The sequence below is a fragment of the Microcebus murinus genome, chromosome 27 (assembly GCF_040939455.1).
Source record: "Microcebus murinus isolate Inina chromosome 27, M.murinus_Inina_mat1.0, whole genome shotgun sequence".
Lineage (NCBI taxonomy): Eukaryota > Metazoa > Chordata > Mammalia > Primates > Cheirogaleidae > Microcebus > Microcebus murinus.
In genome coordinates, this window is record NC_134130.1 from 558307 (window position 1) to 574215 (window position 15909).

At 42.8% G+C, this 15909-nt stretch overlaps 1 protein-coding gene across 2 annotated transcripts; it reads left to right on the forward strand.

Annotated features, from left to right (window-relative positions):
• The first annotated feature begins 2929 nt into the window (after window positions 1-2929).
• Window positions 2930-13353, forward strand: LOC105885425 (uncharacterized). Of its 2 annotated transcripts, XM_012790339.3 has the most exons (4): window positions 2930-3150; window positions 10006-10132; window positions 10336-10396; window positions 10802-13353. In XM_012790339.3, the coding sequence occupies exons 1-4, from the start codon at window positions 3148-3150 to the stop codon at window positions 12453-12455; spliced, it is 1845 nt and encodes a 614-aa protein (XP_012645793.2). In that variant the 5' UTR covers window positions 2930-3147; the 3' UTR covers window positions 12456-13353. The 2 variants fall into 2 exon arrangements, with proteins under 2 accessions (XP_012645793.2, XP_075854423.1); XM_075998308.1 differs by lacking the exons at window positions 2930-3150; window positions 10336-10396 and having other exon boundaries at window positions 10048-10132.
• The last annotated feature ends 2556 nt before the right edge of the window (window positions 13354-15909 follow it).

A 15909-nucleotide genomic window follows, 5' to 3' on the forward strand; every position in this document is an offset into this window, starting at 1 on the left:
ATCCCTCCACCTTGAAGAGAAAGATAAGGTGGAAAGGTTCAGGAAATGTGACCTGAAGTCTGTTAGTAGCTGTGAAAATGAATAATTCAAACTCTAAAGCAATGTGATTATTGAGTGAGAGTTACATGATCTTCCTTTCTTTTCTTTTTTTTTTTTTTTTTTTTTGAGTCAGAGTCTCACTCTCTCACCTGGGCTAGAGTGTCATGGTATCAGCCTAGCTCACAGCAACCTCAAACTCCTGGGCTTAAGTGATCCTTCTGCTTCAGCCTCCCGAGAAGCTGCGCCACCATGCCTGGCTAATTTTTTTCTATATATATTAGTTGGCCAATTAATTTCTTTGTATTTTTAGTAGAGACAGGGTCTCACTCCTGCTCAGGCTGGTTTTGAACTCCTGACCTTTAGCGATCCACCCTCCTAGGCCTCCCGGAGTGCTAGGATTACAGGTGTGAGCCACCTTGTCTGCCGGCCCATGACCTTCTTTTCTATGATTAGAGATTAGCCTTCTTCCTTACCTACAATGTTTTGTATAATGTTGTAAATGACAAAAGTGACCGAGAGAAGACCAATTCCATGTGTATGGCTGATCTTCATTATGAAACTGCCTGTATTAAAACAATATAGTAACATAAGGCAGGAACTGTGGTAGAAGTTTGCTTTCTGTAGAAGTATAGGCATAGCTTAAAGTTAGCTAGCCATTGTTTCATAGCTTGCCTTCCTTTCATTGCTTACTGCTTAGGAGTCACCTATTCGTGGCTGTCACAAGATTTATATCTTCCCTAATCTGTTCTGTAGATAATGGCGCTATTGTAAAATCTAAGACTGGTCTTGCTCTGTCGCCCTGGCTACAGTGCAGTGGCGTCATCATGGCTCACTGTAACCTCAAACTTCTGGGCTCAGGCAATCCTCCTGCCTCAGCCTCCTGAGTTGCTGGGACTACAGGTATATGCCACCATGCCTGGCTAATTTTTTCTGTTTTTTATGGAGACAGGATCTAGTTCTTGTTCAGGCTGGTCTTGAACCCCTGAACTGAAGCAGTCCTCTCACCTTGGCCTTCCAGAAGAGTGTGAGCCACCGCACCTGGCTCTAAGACTGGTTTTTGATATATCTTCCAGACTTTGCATTCCTGCATTTGGGTGGACCAACTGAGCCCAACCAGATCAGGGGCCATCCTTCCATACTTAGGAAGTGACTGAAGACGTCTTGCAACTCTCTAACTAGCAACCAACTCAACACAAGCCTAGGGGTTCATCCCCAGCCACTCAGCAGACCCAATTCCCTGGACCTTTGCCCACCAAGTTATCATTAAAATCCCTGGCCCCCAAATTCTCAGGCAGGCAGACTTGAGAAATTTCTCCTGTTAGTGGTCTAGTCACTTTGGGCCCTGCAATATTGGAACCATCCCTATGAAAATAATACAGAGCCACAAGGTATAAGTAGTAATCAAAGTCTGATTTTTATAAAAGTATAGGTATAGCTAGAAGTTAACCAGCCATTGTTCCCTAACTCCCTTGCTGCTGTTTTTGGTCATGACTTAATGGCACTATCCTTTGTGACAGGTGCAAGATTAGTGACTCCTTCCCACTACTTCTACAGATAACATTTGCTGTCATAAATCCCAGGACTTGTGATTCGATAGATAACATTGCTGTTGCAAATCTTAAGACTGGTCGTTGAAGGGTTGTTCAGACTCTATGATGACACCACTGCACTCTAGCCTGGGTGACAGAGCAAGACCTTTTCTCAATGAAAACAATAAAGATGGAATATTAAATATATGCTTTTAAACTGGAAAGGAAATGAAACATGCTAAAAGAAAATTTAAAAAAGTGGAGGCTGGGCACAGTGGCTTGCACCTGTAGTCCCAGCTACTCAGGAGGCTGATGCAGGAGGATCACCTGAGCTCCCCCCCACACACACTCTCTTGGCTGCGCGCCAAACTCCAACCCCACTTCCTCCTCCCGGCGCCGCTTCTTCTGGCAACAGCAGCAAATCCCCACGCCCCGGGCCCCAGCAGAGCCATCGCCCCTTTCCTCCCCCACCCCGGCTCCACGCAGAGCTCCAGACTCGCCGCGCGACCTGTTCGGATCCCCCGACTTCCCCCTCCCGGGGTCCCGGCCCACGGAGCCAGTTCTGCTGCGGGGCCCAGGCCGCCATCTGGCCGTCCCTTGCTCCCCACCCGCGTCTGGCTCCGCAAGCTCCGGCCCGCCGTGCCACTGCGTCCCCGGCCCACGTGCACATGCGGTGGCGGGGTTCGCGCTTTCCGAGGTGGTGGTGCCCGGTCCGTTTCTTGACAGTGTTTTGGGGGCGGCACGCGTAGGGCCGCTGCGGTCAGGCTGTGATTTCAATAATTTCCAATATGAAGATTATCTGTGAGGTCAGAGTCAGAGAAAGACTTGTTTGGGGTTTCTCCCGGAGAAAGGGTTGATGACTTTGACAGGGAATTTAGGTCGGAAGCTGACTGGGCCTGAGAGTTTCGCGTTTCCTCTCTGTGAGGAGGGGCCGGAGGGAAGGGGGGAGCCTCGGCCAGGCCTCATCCCACGCCCCCGACCCCAGGAGAACGCGGGCCCTCCGGACTGTTCCCGTCCGGCGTGCTCTGGGCCCCCTCCTGCTTGCGACAGGAGAGTCTGGAGCTCCTTGCACACACTTGTGAGCACTTCTAGGAGGAAGAAGCAGGAACAGGCAGCCCGTCGGGCGAGGAGGAGGCGACAATACCCCTTCTACCGCTGTGCAGAAAGTTCCGCGGCATTGCGAATATCCAGGGCGCAGGGCGCAGGGCGCAGGGCGGGAGCTGTGCCTCCGAGGGGCTGTGGCTACGACCTGTCAGTCAGTCTCCGCAGGTTCCAGTTCCCCGGCGCTTCACCTGTCTGTCAAGACGGAGGGGGCGGGGCCGGGAACGCTATCCAATCAGGGGCGGCGGGGCGGGGCCCCGTGAACAGTACATTCAAACGGGAGGGGGACTAGGAGGTGACCTTTAACCTCTCTGCACTGCCCGGTGGGTTGCTTTGCAGCACTTCAGGTGTGGGTTCGCCTCTCCGGGAGTCCCCAGGTGCCTCCGCCACTGCTTCTTGTCGCGCCGCCACCTGCGCTGTGGCCTGCAGTGGTCGCGGGAGCCGTAGAGAGGACGCTGGGACACCTGGAGGCCGGGAAATGGTGAGTGTCCGGGGCCGGGCGTCCCCAAACCGGGAGCAGGGCTGGTTGGAACCGGCTGGAACCGGCTGTGGCGGGACTCGGGCCACCCCAAGGTCCGCTCCGGAGTCTGCGGACTCGAGTCACCGCTGGCGCAGCTCGGCCCTCGGTCCCTCCGGCCAGCGGGGTGGGGCCGGGCCGGCAGTCGTGCCCCCGGGCGTCCTGTCAGGTCCCTGCGCGGCGACCCCGGCCCGGCGCCCTCTCTGGGAGCCCCGCGCGTCCCCAGATTGTGCGGTGACGGCAGGAGGGTCGTGGGGGAGGGTCCCGACTCTGTGTGCAGGGGGTGGGGGCGAAGCTGCGGTCTGTGGGGTCCCCAATCCCTTCTTTCTCCTCTTAAAAACTAAATTGAGGCCTTGTGGTTAACGGGAAAAAGCAAAACTCTCTAAATAGGTTGATTCTCTGCAGAAAATGAGGGGCAGAAACCTAAGAAGTCTCGAACGAGGCAGTTTGTTTTGATACATTTCAGGAGGACAGAAAGTGCAGGTAAAATCAAATCAATACATGGACAGTATATATTGGTGTGGCCCCCAAAAGAGGGACATCTGGAAGCGGGGATTTACAAACTATAGGTGAGTTTGGGGATTCTTTTGTTGACAATAGATTGAGAGTGTTAAGCTTTGTCTGAAAATCAGAAGGAAGGAATGCTTAAGTTAGAATAAGGGAGTCTATTAACTGTCATGTGATACCATGCCCACAAACCCAAAATACAACAACAAAAAAACCCTGTTTAACTAGGTTTTATGGCTTGTAAAGCTGACTTAACCCTTGACTTGCATGGCCTTAGGTCTTGTTTTCAATTTGTTAAATTATTGCCACACACACTCTGATTTTGTTAGTGTTAAGATTTGTTTTAACATTAATGTTGGTCAATTGCATATAAACTCTGAAAAGGAGATGGTCTAACAAGGAGTGTCCGACCTCTCTTCCCATCAGGGCTGGGAACTCAGTGTTAAGGTTTTCCTCGGGAACTTTTGGCCAACAGGGGAATCTGTTCAGTCAATTGGGGGCTTCAGGATTTATTTTTAGTTTACAGGTTGAAGGAAATGTTTTTATGAGGTGTATGAGTAGCCAACCCAGATTAAATACTTGATTGGTGACAGTGATGTAGTGGCCTTATTTGGACTTGTCACTCTGAAATTAGCAAAAGGATCAGAATCCAGTTATTTATTTTTTAAAATTGAGACAGAGTCTTGTTTTGTTGCCTGGGCTAGAGTGCAATGGTGTCATCCTAGCTCACTGCAACCTCAAACTCCTGTACTCAAGCGATCCTCTTGCCTCAGCCTCCTGAGTAGCTGGGACTACAGGTGCACCCCACCACACCTGGCTAATTTTTCTACTTTTTGTAGAGACAGGGTCTCATCCTTGCTTGGGCTGGTATCAAACTCCTGGCTTCAAGCCATCCTCCCACCTCTGCCTTCCAAAGTGCTAGGATTACTGGTGTGAACCACCACGCCCAGCCAGAATCCAGTTTTAAAGATTTTATTCAAGCAAAAACTTGGGTATGGCCATTTGGGAAAACACAGTCTCCAGAAGAATGAGCTCAGTGCTCCAAAGTTAAAAGTGAAATTCTTGCTTATGTAGGCAAAAGCCAATAAAAGGTAACAGGATTACAACATTTTGCATGCAAGGCTGGATTCTGAGGTACTAGAGTTTAATTAGTTATAATTTGTATTTTTTCCCATGGAATTTAGTTTTCTGGCTGCTCAGGTTTCCCTCCCATACTGCCTTGGAGTGAGCCACCCTGGGCTCCATCTGCAGGGTCAGGGTGGGTCCTAAGCATGGGAATGTGCTGACCTATGGGAGTGTGGGGTCCCTTGTGAACTGGGGGTGATGCAGCCTGCCTGCCTGAGCTGCTTCCCTTTGGTTTCCTTTGCTGCCATCTATTTGTTCTGTACCCAAGGATTTGAGAATTTTCTTTCAAGATTTGTGTGCAGTAATTTTATTCACTTGGTTGGAACCTGAGTGGATTGTGTGATCAGGTCTGATCACACCAGACAGAATTCTTACAATAAATTGTTTGATGCTAAGTGGAAATAGTAAGAACACAAATACCCAGGTACACACCATCCAGGGAATTCAATAGACCATGGGCAGTTCTGGTGTGCCTCCCTGATCTTACCTCCCTTTGGCACCCAGAGGTGCCAAAATTGTGACCAAAATTGTGATTTGTTTTGTTATTCTTTATAGCTTTATCATACCTCAATTTATTCTGTATAGCTTTATTATCTCTTAATCAAGATGTAGAGTTTTGCCTCTTTTGAGTTTTCAGTGACTTAATATTACCATTTATATGCTGTTAATATTATGCCGATACAGTCTATTTCTGGTTTTCTTGTATTTGTTTGTTGCAAACATGCAGCTTTGAATTCATGGGTCACCTAGTTTACTGATGCTATACACTGCTTATGGGACTTGGGTTGTTTCAGTTTATTTTTTGATCTTGTTGAAAATATCATTCTTGTTTTTGCCTCCAATGTTTTGCCCCCATTCTTGTTTTTGCAACATGAATTTCTTACCCATTGGGGAAAAAATTGCTGGGTTGTAGATGGATAAATTCCAGTTTACTAGGAAATGCTGATAAAGTGTGTGTCTGAATTAACCATCTCACCTTTCATGCATGTGTGTTCATTCTTCTGATTTATCAACACTTGAAATTATCTAACTCATTCCTTTTCCACCATTTAGTGTTGAATAGAATCTCTTTGTGAATATTTATTGCTGGTTGCCATTGGTTGAGCATTTTTCATATGTGATTATGCATCTTTTGCAAAATAATTTTCAGTCATTTTCTCACAATTTACTCATTTGTAGGTTTATTGCTTTTTTTTTTTTTGAGACAGAGTCTCGCTTTGTTGCCCAGGCTAGAGTGAGTGCCATGGCATCAGCCTAGCTCACAGCAACCTCAAACTCCTGGCTCAAGCAATCCTGCTGCCTCAGCCTCCCAAGTAGCTGGGACTACAGGCATACGCCACCATGCCCGGCTAATTTTTTGTATATATATTAGTTGGCCAATTAATTTCTTTCTATTTATAGTAGAGACGGGGTCTCACTCTTGCTCAGGCTGGTTTCGAACTCCTGACCTTGAGTAATTCGCCCGCCTCAGCCTCCCAGAGAGCTAGGATTACAGGCGTGAGCCACCCCGCCCGGCGCTTTTTTTTTTTTTTTAACATACCCCGAACGCTATTTCTTTTTCATTCCTAGAGTCAGCAAATATTTTCTTTCAGGTTGTGGTTTATCTTTTCATTCTATTCTTCCTTTTGATGGACTCTTCTTATTTTAATAAAATTGAATTCATCATTCTTTTCATTGGTGCCTTCTTTATTGTCTTAGATAAGAAAACATTCCCTACTTTGAATTCATAAAATTTGCCTATAACTGGCCTCATGAGATCCTCTCACCTCAACCTCCCAAGTATTTTTTTTTTTTTTTTTTTTTGAGACACAGTCTCACTTTGTTGCCCAGGCTAGAGTGAGTGCCATGGTGTCAGCCTAGCTCATAGCAACCTCAAACTCCTGGGCTCAAGCAATCCTATTGCTTCAGCCTCCAGAGTGGCTGGGACTACAGGCATGCACCACCATGCCCGGCTGATTTTTTTCTATATATATTAGTTGTCCAATTAATTTCTTTCTATTTATAGTAGAGACGAGGTCTCGCTCTTGCTCAGTGTGGTTTTGAACTCCTGGCCTCGAGCAATCCACCAGCCTCGGCCTCCCAGAGTGCTAGGATTACAGGCATGCCCAGCCGCCTCCCAAGTATTATAGCTAGGACTACAGGTGTACTCCACCTCAAGTAGTTTCCTAATTTCAATGAAAAACAAACAAACCTGGTTTGAATTTCATGGAATTTGCTACAACACTAGATGCATTTCAGAGAGGTTATATCATGAGGATATTCAGTCTCCTTTCTAAGGACATATGACATCTTTTCATTTATTTCATTATACATTGATGTCTTCCAATGTATACTTTTTGTATTATCATTTTTACATAACCCTTTTAGGGACTTTAGGGAAATAAGTTTAATAAAATTACAATAGTTTTGGGGGTTTTTGTTTGTTTTAAGATATAGGGTCTCACACTGTCACCCAGTCTAGAGCGGAATGGCCTGATTGTAGGACACTGCAACCTGGGCTTAAGCAATCCTCCCACCTAAGGTTGTTCTTCTTCTTTTTTTTTAAGCTTCTTGTGTATCTAGGACTCCAAGGGGGTCACCATGCCTGCTATTTTTTTTTCTTCATTTTTTTTATAGATATAGAGTACCACTATGTTACTCAGGCTGGTCTCAAAGGATCTGCTTCCTCAGCCTCCCAAAGTGCTAGGATTACAGGCATGAGCCACTGCCCTTGGCCTTGTTTATATTTTAAGTGGTTGTTTTCTTCTTGAGGATTAGGAGTTCTTTGTACATTATGGGTAGCAGGCCTTTATCAGATAGATGTTTTGCAAATATTTTGTCCCAGTCTTCAGCCTGTCTTTCATTCTATTATAACTGTCTTTTGCAAAATAAAGCCTTAATTTAAATGAAGGCTAAATTTTCAATTTTTTCCTTCATAGATCTTGTTTGTGGTGTTGCATTTAAAACCTTGCTTGGCTGGGTACAGTGGCTCACGCCTGTAATCCTAGCACTAGCACTCTGGGAGGCTGAGGCAGACAGATTATTTGAGCTCAAGGGTTTGAGACCAGCCTGAGCAAGAGCAAGACCCTGTCTCTACTAAAAATAGAAGTTAACTGGCCTACTAAAAAAAATATATAGAAAAAATTAGCCGGACATGGTGGCACATGAAAATTTAGTCTAAGCTAATACGAGTTAAGTATTCTTAATTGTGCAATTAGTTGAATAGTGTTAAGTATACTCATTTTGTTGTGTGACCAATCTCCAGAAATTTTTCATCTTGTAATGCTCAAATTTTATACCCATTGAACACCACATCCCATTTCCCCTTCCTCTCAGCCACTGGCAAGTACCATTCCACTTCCATTTTTGAGTTTAATGACTTTACGCAACTTATGTAAGATGAATGATATTGTATTTTTCTTTTTGTCAGTGGCTTTTGCAGTTAGCATTCCATCCTGAAGTTTCATGCATGTTGTAGCATGGACCAGGATGTCATTTTGTAAGACTCAATAATTTCTCATTGCATATATGAAATATTTGTTTATTCATTCTTCCATCAGTGGACACTTGCGTTGATCCACTTCTTGGCTGTTGTCAACAATGGTTTTTAAATATCTTTCTTTCAGATTTTGCTTTTAGTTCGTTTAAATTGAATATAAATTTTCTGGGACATGGCTTGCTGGAATACATGATAATTATTAATGTTTGAGGAACCTACCATACTCTTTTTTCCATAGGGGCTGAGCCATTCTATATTCCATTAAACAATGACATGGGTCCTAAACTCACCAAAACTTTTTATTTGGGGTGTTTGAATTATTTTTTTTTGTAGGTGAGACTTAGGAGCTTTTGACCTTGCCACATGATTTGCCAGTATTTTCTCCAGTTTCATGTATTGCCTATATTCTTTGTTGTTAATGCCCTCTGATACACAAACATTAATTTTTTTCTTTTTTTGAGACAGGGTTTTGCCGTGACCTAGAAGTGCAATAGTGTCATCATTCTCACTGCAGCCTCAAATTCCTGGCCTCAAGCATCCTTATGCCTTAGCCCCCCAAGTAGCTGGGATCACAGATACCAACAGCCCCGCCCAACTAGCTTTTAAAATTTTTTGTAGATATGGGGTCTGATTGTTTCCAGGCTGGTTTTGAACTCCTGGCCTCAAGCAATCTCCCACCTTGGCCTCCCAATGTGATGTGAGCCACCACACCCTGCCCAAACATTTTTTAATTTTTATAAATCATACTTGCTTTTTTCTTATGACCAGACTCCCTGGAGTTTGTGCCTCTCAACATTGCCCCCATTCATCTTTCAGCTATACATCAATTATAATTTAGATTTTCCTATCTCAGTACTGTTTCCCATAAAAGTTTCTGTTCATGGGTTTCTGTTTCACTAAATTATAACTCTCTTATTAGTTAGGCTTGTAAGGTCCCATCTAAAAACCATCAAAATGCTAAATTTTGTTAATGAACATTTTCAAGGATGCAATGTCTCAGGATTGCTAGTGCTAACTTTTTTCTCCACACTAAAGGGTAGGACTTTGATATTACAGATGCTACAGATCCACTTTAGAGGGAGATAATAGTGGTGACCCAGGCAACACATCTTTCTCCCTGGATTCATCATGAAGGGACATTTTTCTGTTCTGTTGCTTTACCGAGTGTTCCATTCTAGCATTGTAACTGCTGTGTGGGAGGAAGTGAGTGTGGACACAGAGTAACAGTCTGATGACCAAGCATGGAATAAATGTTGGGAGTCGGCCAGGCGCGATGGCTCATGCTTGTAATCCTGGCACTCTGGGAGGCTGAGGTGGGCGGATTGCTGGAGGTCAGGAGTTCGAAACCAGCCTGAGCAAGAGCGAGACCCTTGTCTCTACTATAAACAGAAAGAAATTAATTGACCAACTAAAAATATATATACAAAAAAATTAGCCGGGCATGGTGGTGCATGCCTGTAGTCCCAGCTATTCAGGAGGCTGAGTCAGGAGGATTGCTTGAGCCCAGGAGTTTGAGGTTGCTGTGAGCTAGGCTGATGCCATGGCACTCACTTTAGCCTGGGCAACAGAGTGAGACTCTGTCTCAAAAAATAAAGAAAGAAAGAAATGTTGGGAGTCCACAGAAGCATGTGAACTTCTACAAAATAGAGCATAGGTTCCCAAAGCTACGAATCTCACCCATTCTCCTCAACACTTTTGGAATGTTTCAGGACTCAGTGACCTTTGAGGATGTAGCTGTGAACTTCACCCTGGAGGAGTGGGCTTTGCTGGAACCATGCCAGAAGAATCTCTATAGAGAAGTGATGGGGGAAACCTTTAAGAACCTGGCCACTATAGGTAAGGGTGACAACATTCCTTCACTCAGTGAATTAGAGAACAAATGTTTCTTACTTACAAGTGCTGTTCAGTGATTTGGAATATGGACAGGTCATACTTTGGTGAATAAATCAGGCATGGGCTCAGTGTACTATGACCATAGAATCTAATATTATTTAATAATTGTAACAATTAAGGGCTATATTTCTGGGTCTGTATTTTAGGAAAAGAATGGATAGACCAGAGCTTTGAAGACCACAGTAAAAATTCCCGGAGAAATCTAAGGTAATTTGTACTCACAAGACTAAGCAGTGTCTCTACAGAGAATCTTAGAATGTAAACAAATGTTTAAAAAAGCAAAACAAAACAAACCATGTGCTCAGCATCAAATTAATTTATTGTTAGAAAATTTTCTCTTGAAATGTATACTTAAATTTCATACCGATGTTTGTGAAATAGTTTATGGGAGATAGTATTAAGAAATTCTATACAATTATTATGTTTTTAAAATTGGTATGAATTATTCATCTTGCAGAGCATGTGGTCCACTCATGTTGGAACAATTCATACAGGATAGAAAGCCTCCTCTTTCCTTGAGAATGTTAAAAGTGCAAGCAAGTATAATACAATTAATAAATAGAAAATCATTTATAAATGAACTCTTAACAATATGCTTCTCATTTTCTACAGAAATCTTATTGGAAAGACACTCTTAGAATGTAAAGAAGGTAGTCGGTGTGGAGAAACCTTCAGTCAGATTCCAGATCATATGCTCAACAAGAAAACTCCTTCTGGAGTAAAACCATGTGAAAGTAATGTGTATGAAAAAGTCTCCATTGGTCATTCATCTTTTTTTACGCCCACGAAAGCTAACATTGCACACAACCTATCTGAGTATAAGGAATGTAGACAAAAGCCATATACACATAAGCAGCGTGAGAAAGCCTTCAGTTATCGGCACTCCTTTGGAACACATGAAAGGTCCTCCACTGGAAAGAAACTCTATGATTGTAAGGAATGTGGAAAAACCTTCATTTCTCTCACAGGCTTTCGAAATCACATGGTACTGCACAGTGGAGATGGACCTCATAAATGTATGCTTTGTGGAAAAGCATTTGCGTTTCGCAGTTTATATCGTAAACATGAAAGAATTCACACTGGAGAGAAACCATATAAATGTAAACAATGTGGTAAAGCTTTCCGTACCCCCGGTTCTGTTAGAACACATGAAATAAATCACACCGGAGAGAAGACATATGAATGTAAGGAGTGTGGGAAAGCATTCATTCATTTCAGTTCCATGCTTATACATGAAAGGACGCACACTGGAGAAAAACCTTATGAATGTGAGCAGTGTGGGAAAGCATTTGCTCAGCGGAGGAGCATTCAGTGGCACATGAGAATGCACAGTGGAGACAGACCTCATGAATGTAAGATATGTGGGAAAGCCTTTTATTCTCCTGGTTCACTTCAAAGACATGAAAGAAGTCACACTGGAGAAAAACCCTATGAATGTAAGCAATGCGGTAAAGCCTTAAGTTCTTCCACTTCCTTGCGATATCATGAAAGAATTCACACTGGTGAGAAACCCTATGAATGTAAGCACTGTGGTAAAGCCTTCAGGTCTGGCAAGTTTATTAGAATACATGAAAGGACTCACACTGGAGAGAAGCCCTATGAATGTAAGCAATGTGGGAATGCCTTCCATTGTGTCCGCTCCTTTCGTAGACATGAAAGGATTCACACTGGAGAGAAACCCTATGAATGTAAGCAATGTGGTAAAACCTTCACTTCTTCCACTTCCTTTCAAATACATGAAAGAATTCACACTGGAGAGAAACCCTATGAATGTAAACATTGTGGTAAAGCCTTCAGGTCTGCCAAAGGCATTCGAATACATGAAAGGACTCACACTGGTGAGAAGCCCTATGAATGTAAACAGTGTGGGAAAGCCTTCCATTATGACAGTTCCTTTCTTTATCATAAAAGGACTCACACTAGTGAGAAACACTGTGAATGTAAACAATGCGGTAAAGTCATCAGTTCCACCTCCTTTCAAATACATAAAAGAATTCACACTGGAGGGAAATCCTACGAGTGTAGGCAATGTGGCAAAATACTCCATTCTGTTAGGTCATTTCATAGACATGAAAGGACCCATACTGGAGAGAAACCCTATAAATGTGAGCAATGTGGTAATGCCTTCAGGTCTGCCAAGTCCCTTCAAATACATGAAAAAATTCACACAGGACAGAAACCCTATGAATGTAAGGAATGTGGGAAAGCCTTCTTTCACCCTAGTTCCTGTCAAAGACATGAAAGAACTCATACTACTAATATATGAGAGAAATACCATAATGTGTAGAACCGGGACAGCATTCGGTTGTGTCAGTTCTTATCAAACACAAAAGTAGAGTGGAGAAAGACTCTGAGATAATAATTGACTTTTGAATTCAGAAGAGAGACCTGCACTACGACAATAAAATCCAGAGTTGGAGTTGGATGATTCCATGATAAAATTCACCAATAACCTATCTTGCATGAGATTTCAAAGACAGAAACGAAGAAGGCATTAGTTGCTTTTTAGCGGCACATACAGGGTGACAGCCAGATTCATATGGGCTGTGTGGACCCCTGCTTCAAACCTGTTTTTATGAATCGTTGGCTTACCAATCAAGAGTATCCTCAAAATCACTTCACTTTCATTTTCTTCTATGTGTAGGTTTCCAGAGATCTCCCTAGAAGTTCCACATTGAAGATCCATCAGTGGTAGAAAGGAAATTGAGGAGAATTAAATGAAGAGAACAAAAATTCTTTAAAGACTTAAAAAAAAAAAAAGGCAATCTGCAGTTGGTTTTTCTTCCAGCATTATAATGTCTTTACCAGAGAGCTAATTCAGACTGTCATGGGTGGGAATATCCTCTCATGCTCAGCTCTCCTAGTCTGTTGATTGAATTGGTAAGTGGTAATTTGTATTGCAAAGACATTTGTTCCTCCTGGTAGTGACTGTGTTGTTGAATCAGCATGACAGCTGCAATGCTGCCATCAAAACCAACTGGATGGGAGCTTATTCTGCTGCACTGTGCAGTGACTAGTCTCACTGAGAACTTTTATATGAGAATAAGCACCTTCCTGTTATCAGGAAATTTTTAGTGTTTTGTGTTATTCACAGCTGAGTGTAATGCCTCAGTTCATTTTTAATTATGTTTTATTTTATGTGATTAAAAACAATATGTATTTTCTTTTTGGCTACCAAGGTTTCTGTGTTTCCTAAAAATAGTTTCTTAACTATTTTTTAACAACTTGTATAATGACATATTATTCTCATTTTCAATTATTGAGATGATATATTAAAATTTCCTATTGCCATCATGGATTATATCAAGTTATAATGACACCAAGTTATTCTTTTGACATTGTGAGTCCATATTACCATGTGTGTAAACTTCAGCCTTTTTTTTCCCCTTTGTACATTTACCTTTTCATGCTAATTAATATACTCACAATTTTTATCTTATCCTAATTTTCCTTCAGTCATAATAATCCCAGCATCTAACTCATGCTGTTACGAATTCTCTATTGCTGGGGTCCCCAACCTAAGATGAGCTGTATAATTATTTCATTATATATTACAGTGTAATAATAATGGAAATAAAGTGCACAAAAAATGTAATGTGCTTGAATCATCCCAAAACCACCTCCCCCCCCCATGGAAAAATTGTCTTCCTTGAAAACAGACCCTGGGGCCAAGAAGGTTGGGAACCGTGACTCTATTGGCAAAGATCACCAGTATCATGCCTGTTGTCAAAGAGGGTAGAATAAATGGCAGCAACATATGCGGCTGTAAGCTATAAATGACTGTGACATATATCAGGGGGAGGGTTCTCAATAGAATCTCTTATAAAATTTGTGTTTTAGGTGTACTGATTGCTATTCATGAAGTTGAATCATTGCTCTGTAATTGATGCAGCAAGGATGTGCACATAATTCTTCCCTGATCTCTTGCTAGAAGGTAGAAAGACGGAGTGGAGGTTACCCTAAATTATTAGAATTGCTAGTCAGTCACCTCATGAGAACAGGGGAATAAAGTCATTTCTATGTTTTGGATAGAATGTTCTCTTCTATTAAATTTAGACACATACAAAATGGCCTTATTTTTGTCTTGGTCCCTCATGGTCCCTGAGGAGCGTTGTGGCATGTTCCAGGTGTATGACATGTTTTTCTCCAACAGCACAAAACTTATGCTTGTGGTGAGGGGAGGCCAGCTTCAGACATTCAGGTATGTTTCTGCCTCACTGGAAAATACTTCTTATAATGTACAGATACTATTTTGCATAAAGGACTTCAGTTGAAATATATCAATTCACTTTCTTCTTAGGAAGCTATATAATTCTTTAAAAAAAAAAACTTATACCGAGTCAAGTGAGGCCAATATGTTTATGTCATTGTCCACTGAATGGAAGCCTTGGTAGGAAAAAAATCAGCATCATCATGCTAACCAAGCCTTTTTTGCGTATATAATAAGCTTATGATGCTAATATATACCCAGCCCTCTTAATGCCAGCACTGTAGAATAAGCGGCAACATGGAAAAGTTAGTTTTTTGTCATATATACTGGCATTGAATAATCCAATCACTTCCTTGAAGGTGCCAGCCAAGCTCATCTTCAGAAAAGCCTATTTTAAATTTTATAGAGATAAAACTCAGGTATTACAGAAGAGAGCAGCAATCAGTGACCAAACCCTCACTGTATGCAGATGACATGTCCAGCCTCGGCTGATGTAGCCACAGAGTGAACAGTGCAGCCACTGACTGTCAAGATTCTAGAGAGTGTGACTTGGATCAAGGAAGAGGCCTCACGGGGCACCCGTGGCTCACACCTGTAAACCTAGCACCCTGGGAGGCTGAGGTGGGCTGATTGCTCGAGGTCAGGAGTTAGAAATCAGCCTGAGCAAGAGCGAGACCTCATCTCTACTATAAATAGGAAGAAATTAATTGGCCAACTAATATACATAGAAAAAAATGAGCCAGGCATGATGGCACATGCCTGTAGTCCCAGCTACTTGGGAGGCTGAGGCAGCAGGATCGCTTGAGCCCAGGGATTTGAGGTTGTGAGCTAGGCTGATTTCAGGGCATTCTAGCCCAGGCAACAGAGCGAGACACTGTCTCAAAAAAAAAAAAAAAGAAAGAAAGAAAAAGGAGACAGAGAGAAAGGGGAGGGAAGAGAGCAAGGAGAGGGTGTGGCATCCTAAAGAAAGAGAAGGGAGATGCCAGCAGTGAGGCCAGGTGGGTGGCTTGCTGCTTTTAAGGGGACAAAGAGAAAAAGAGTTAATTGTTGTGAATTGCTGTATCAGCTTCTCTTCTTAACTGCAAGCAGATAATGGAATCTGCTGTGTGAAACAGCTGCATCTGTTCCCTTAGGTTTAGGGATAAAGGGACCTTGCCCTCAAGGTGTGATTTGGGTTGGGTTTGCTGTCTGGAGATTGTCCCCCATGCTGTCATCCAGGAACTTCTCAGGAACCACTCCAGGCTTAGAAACAGATGCTAAAAAGTCAGTTTTAGTCAATAGGTCTAGAAATTGTTGAAAATTTACATTTCCTTTTTGGGCTTTTGTCAGGTGTTTGTGAAAACAGAGTCCCACCAGGTTTCCTGGAAGTAGAGAGAGAGCTCATAGGATTTATCATTAGCTGTTATTAGAAAATTACTGGATTAGGTATTTTCCTGTTATTTCAGCAAGGCTGTCCTTACAAAAACAAATGTTAAAAGGAACATTCTTTTGTTCTCACAGTGCCTTCCAG

Coding starts and splice junctions, on each gene's coding strand:
- LOC105885425 (XM_012790339.3), top strand. Junction 10,133..10,335: donor TAAGAACCTGGCCACTATAG/GTAAGGGTGACA, acceptor TCTGTATTTTAG/GAAAAGAATGGATAGACCAG. Junction 10,397..10,801: donor AATTCCCGGAGAAATCTAAG/GTAATTTGTACT, acceptor CATTTTCTACAG/AAATCTTATTGGAAAGACAC.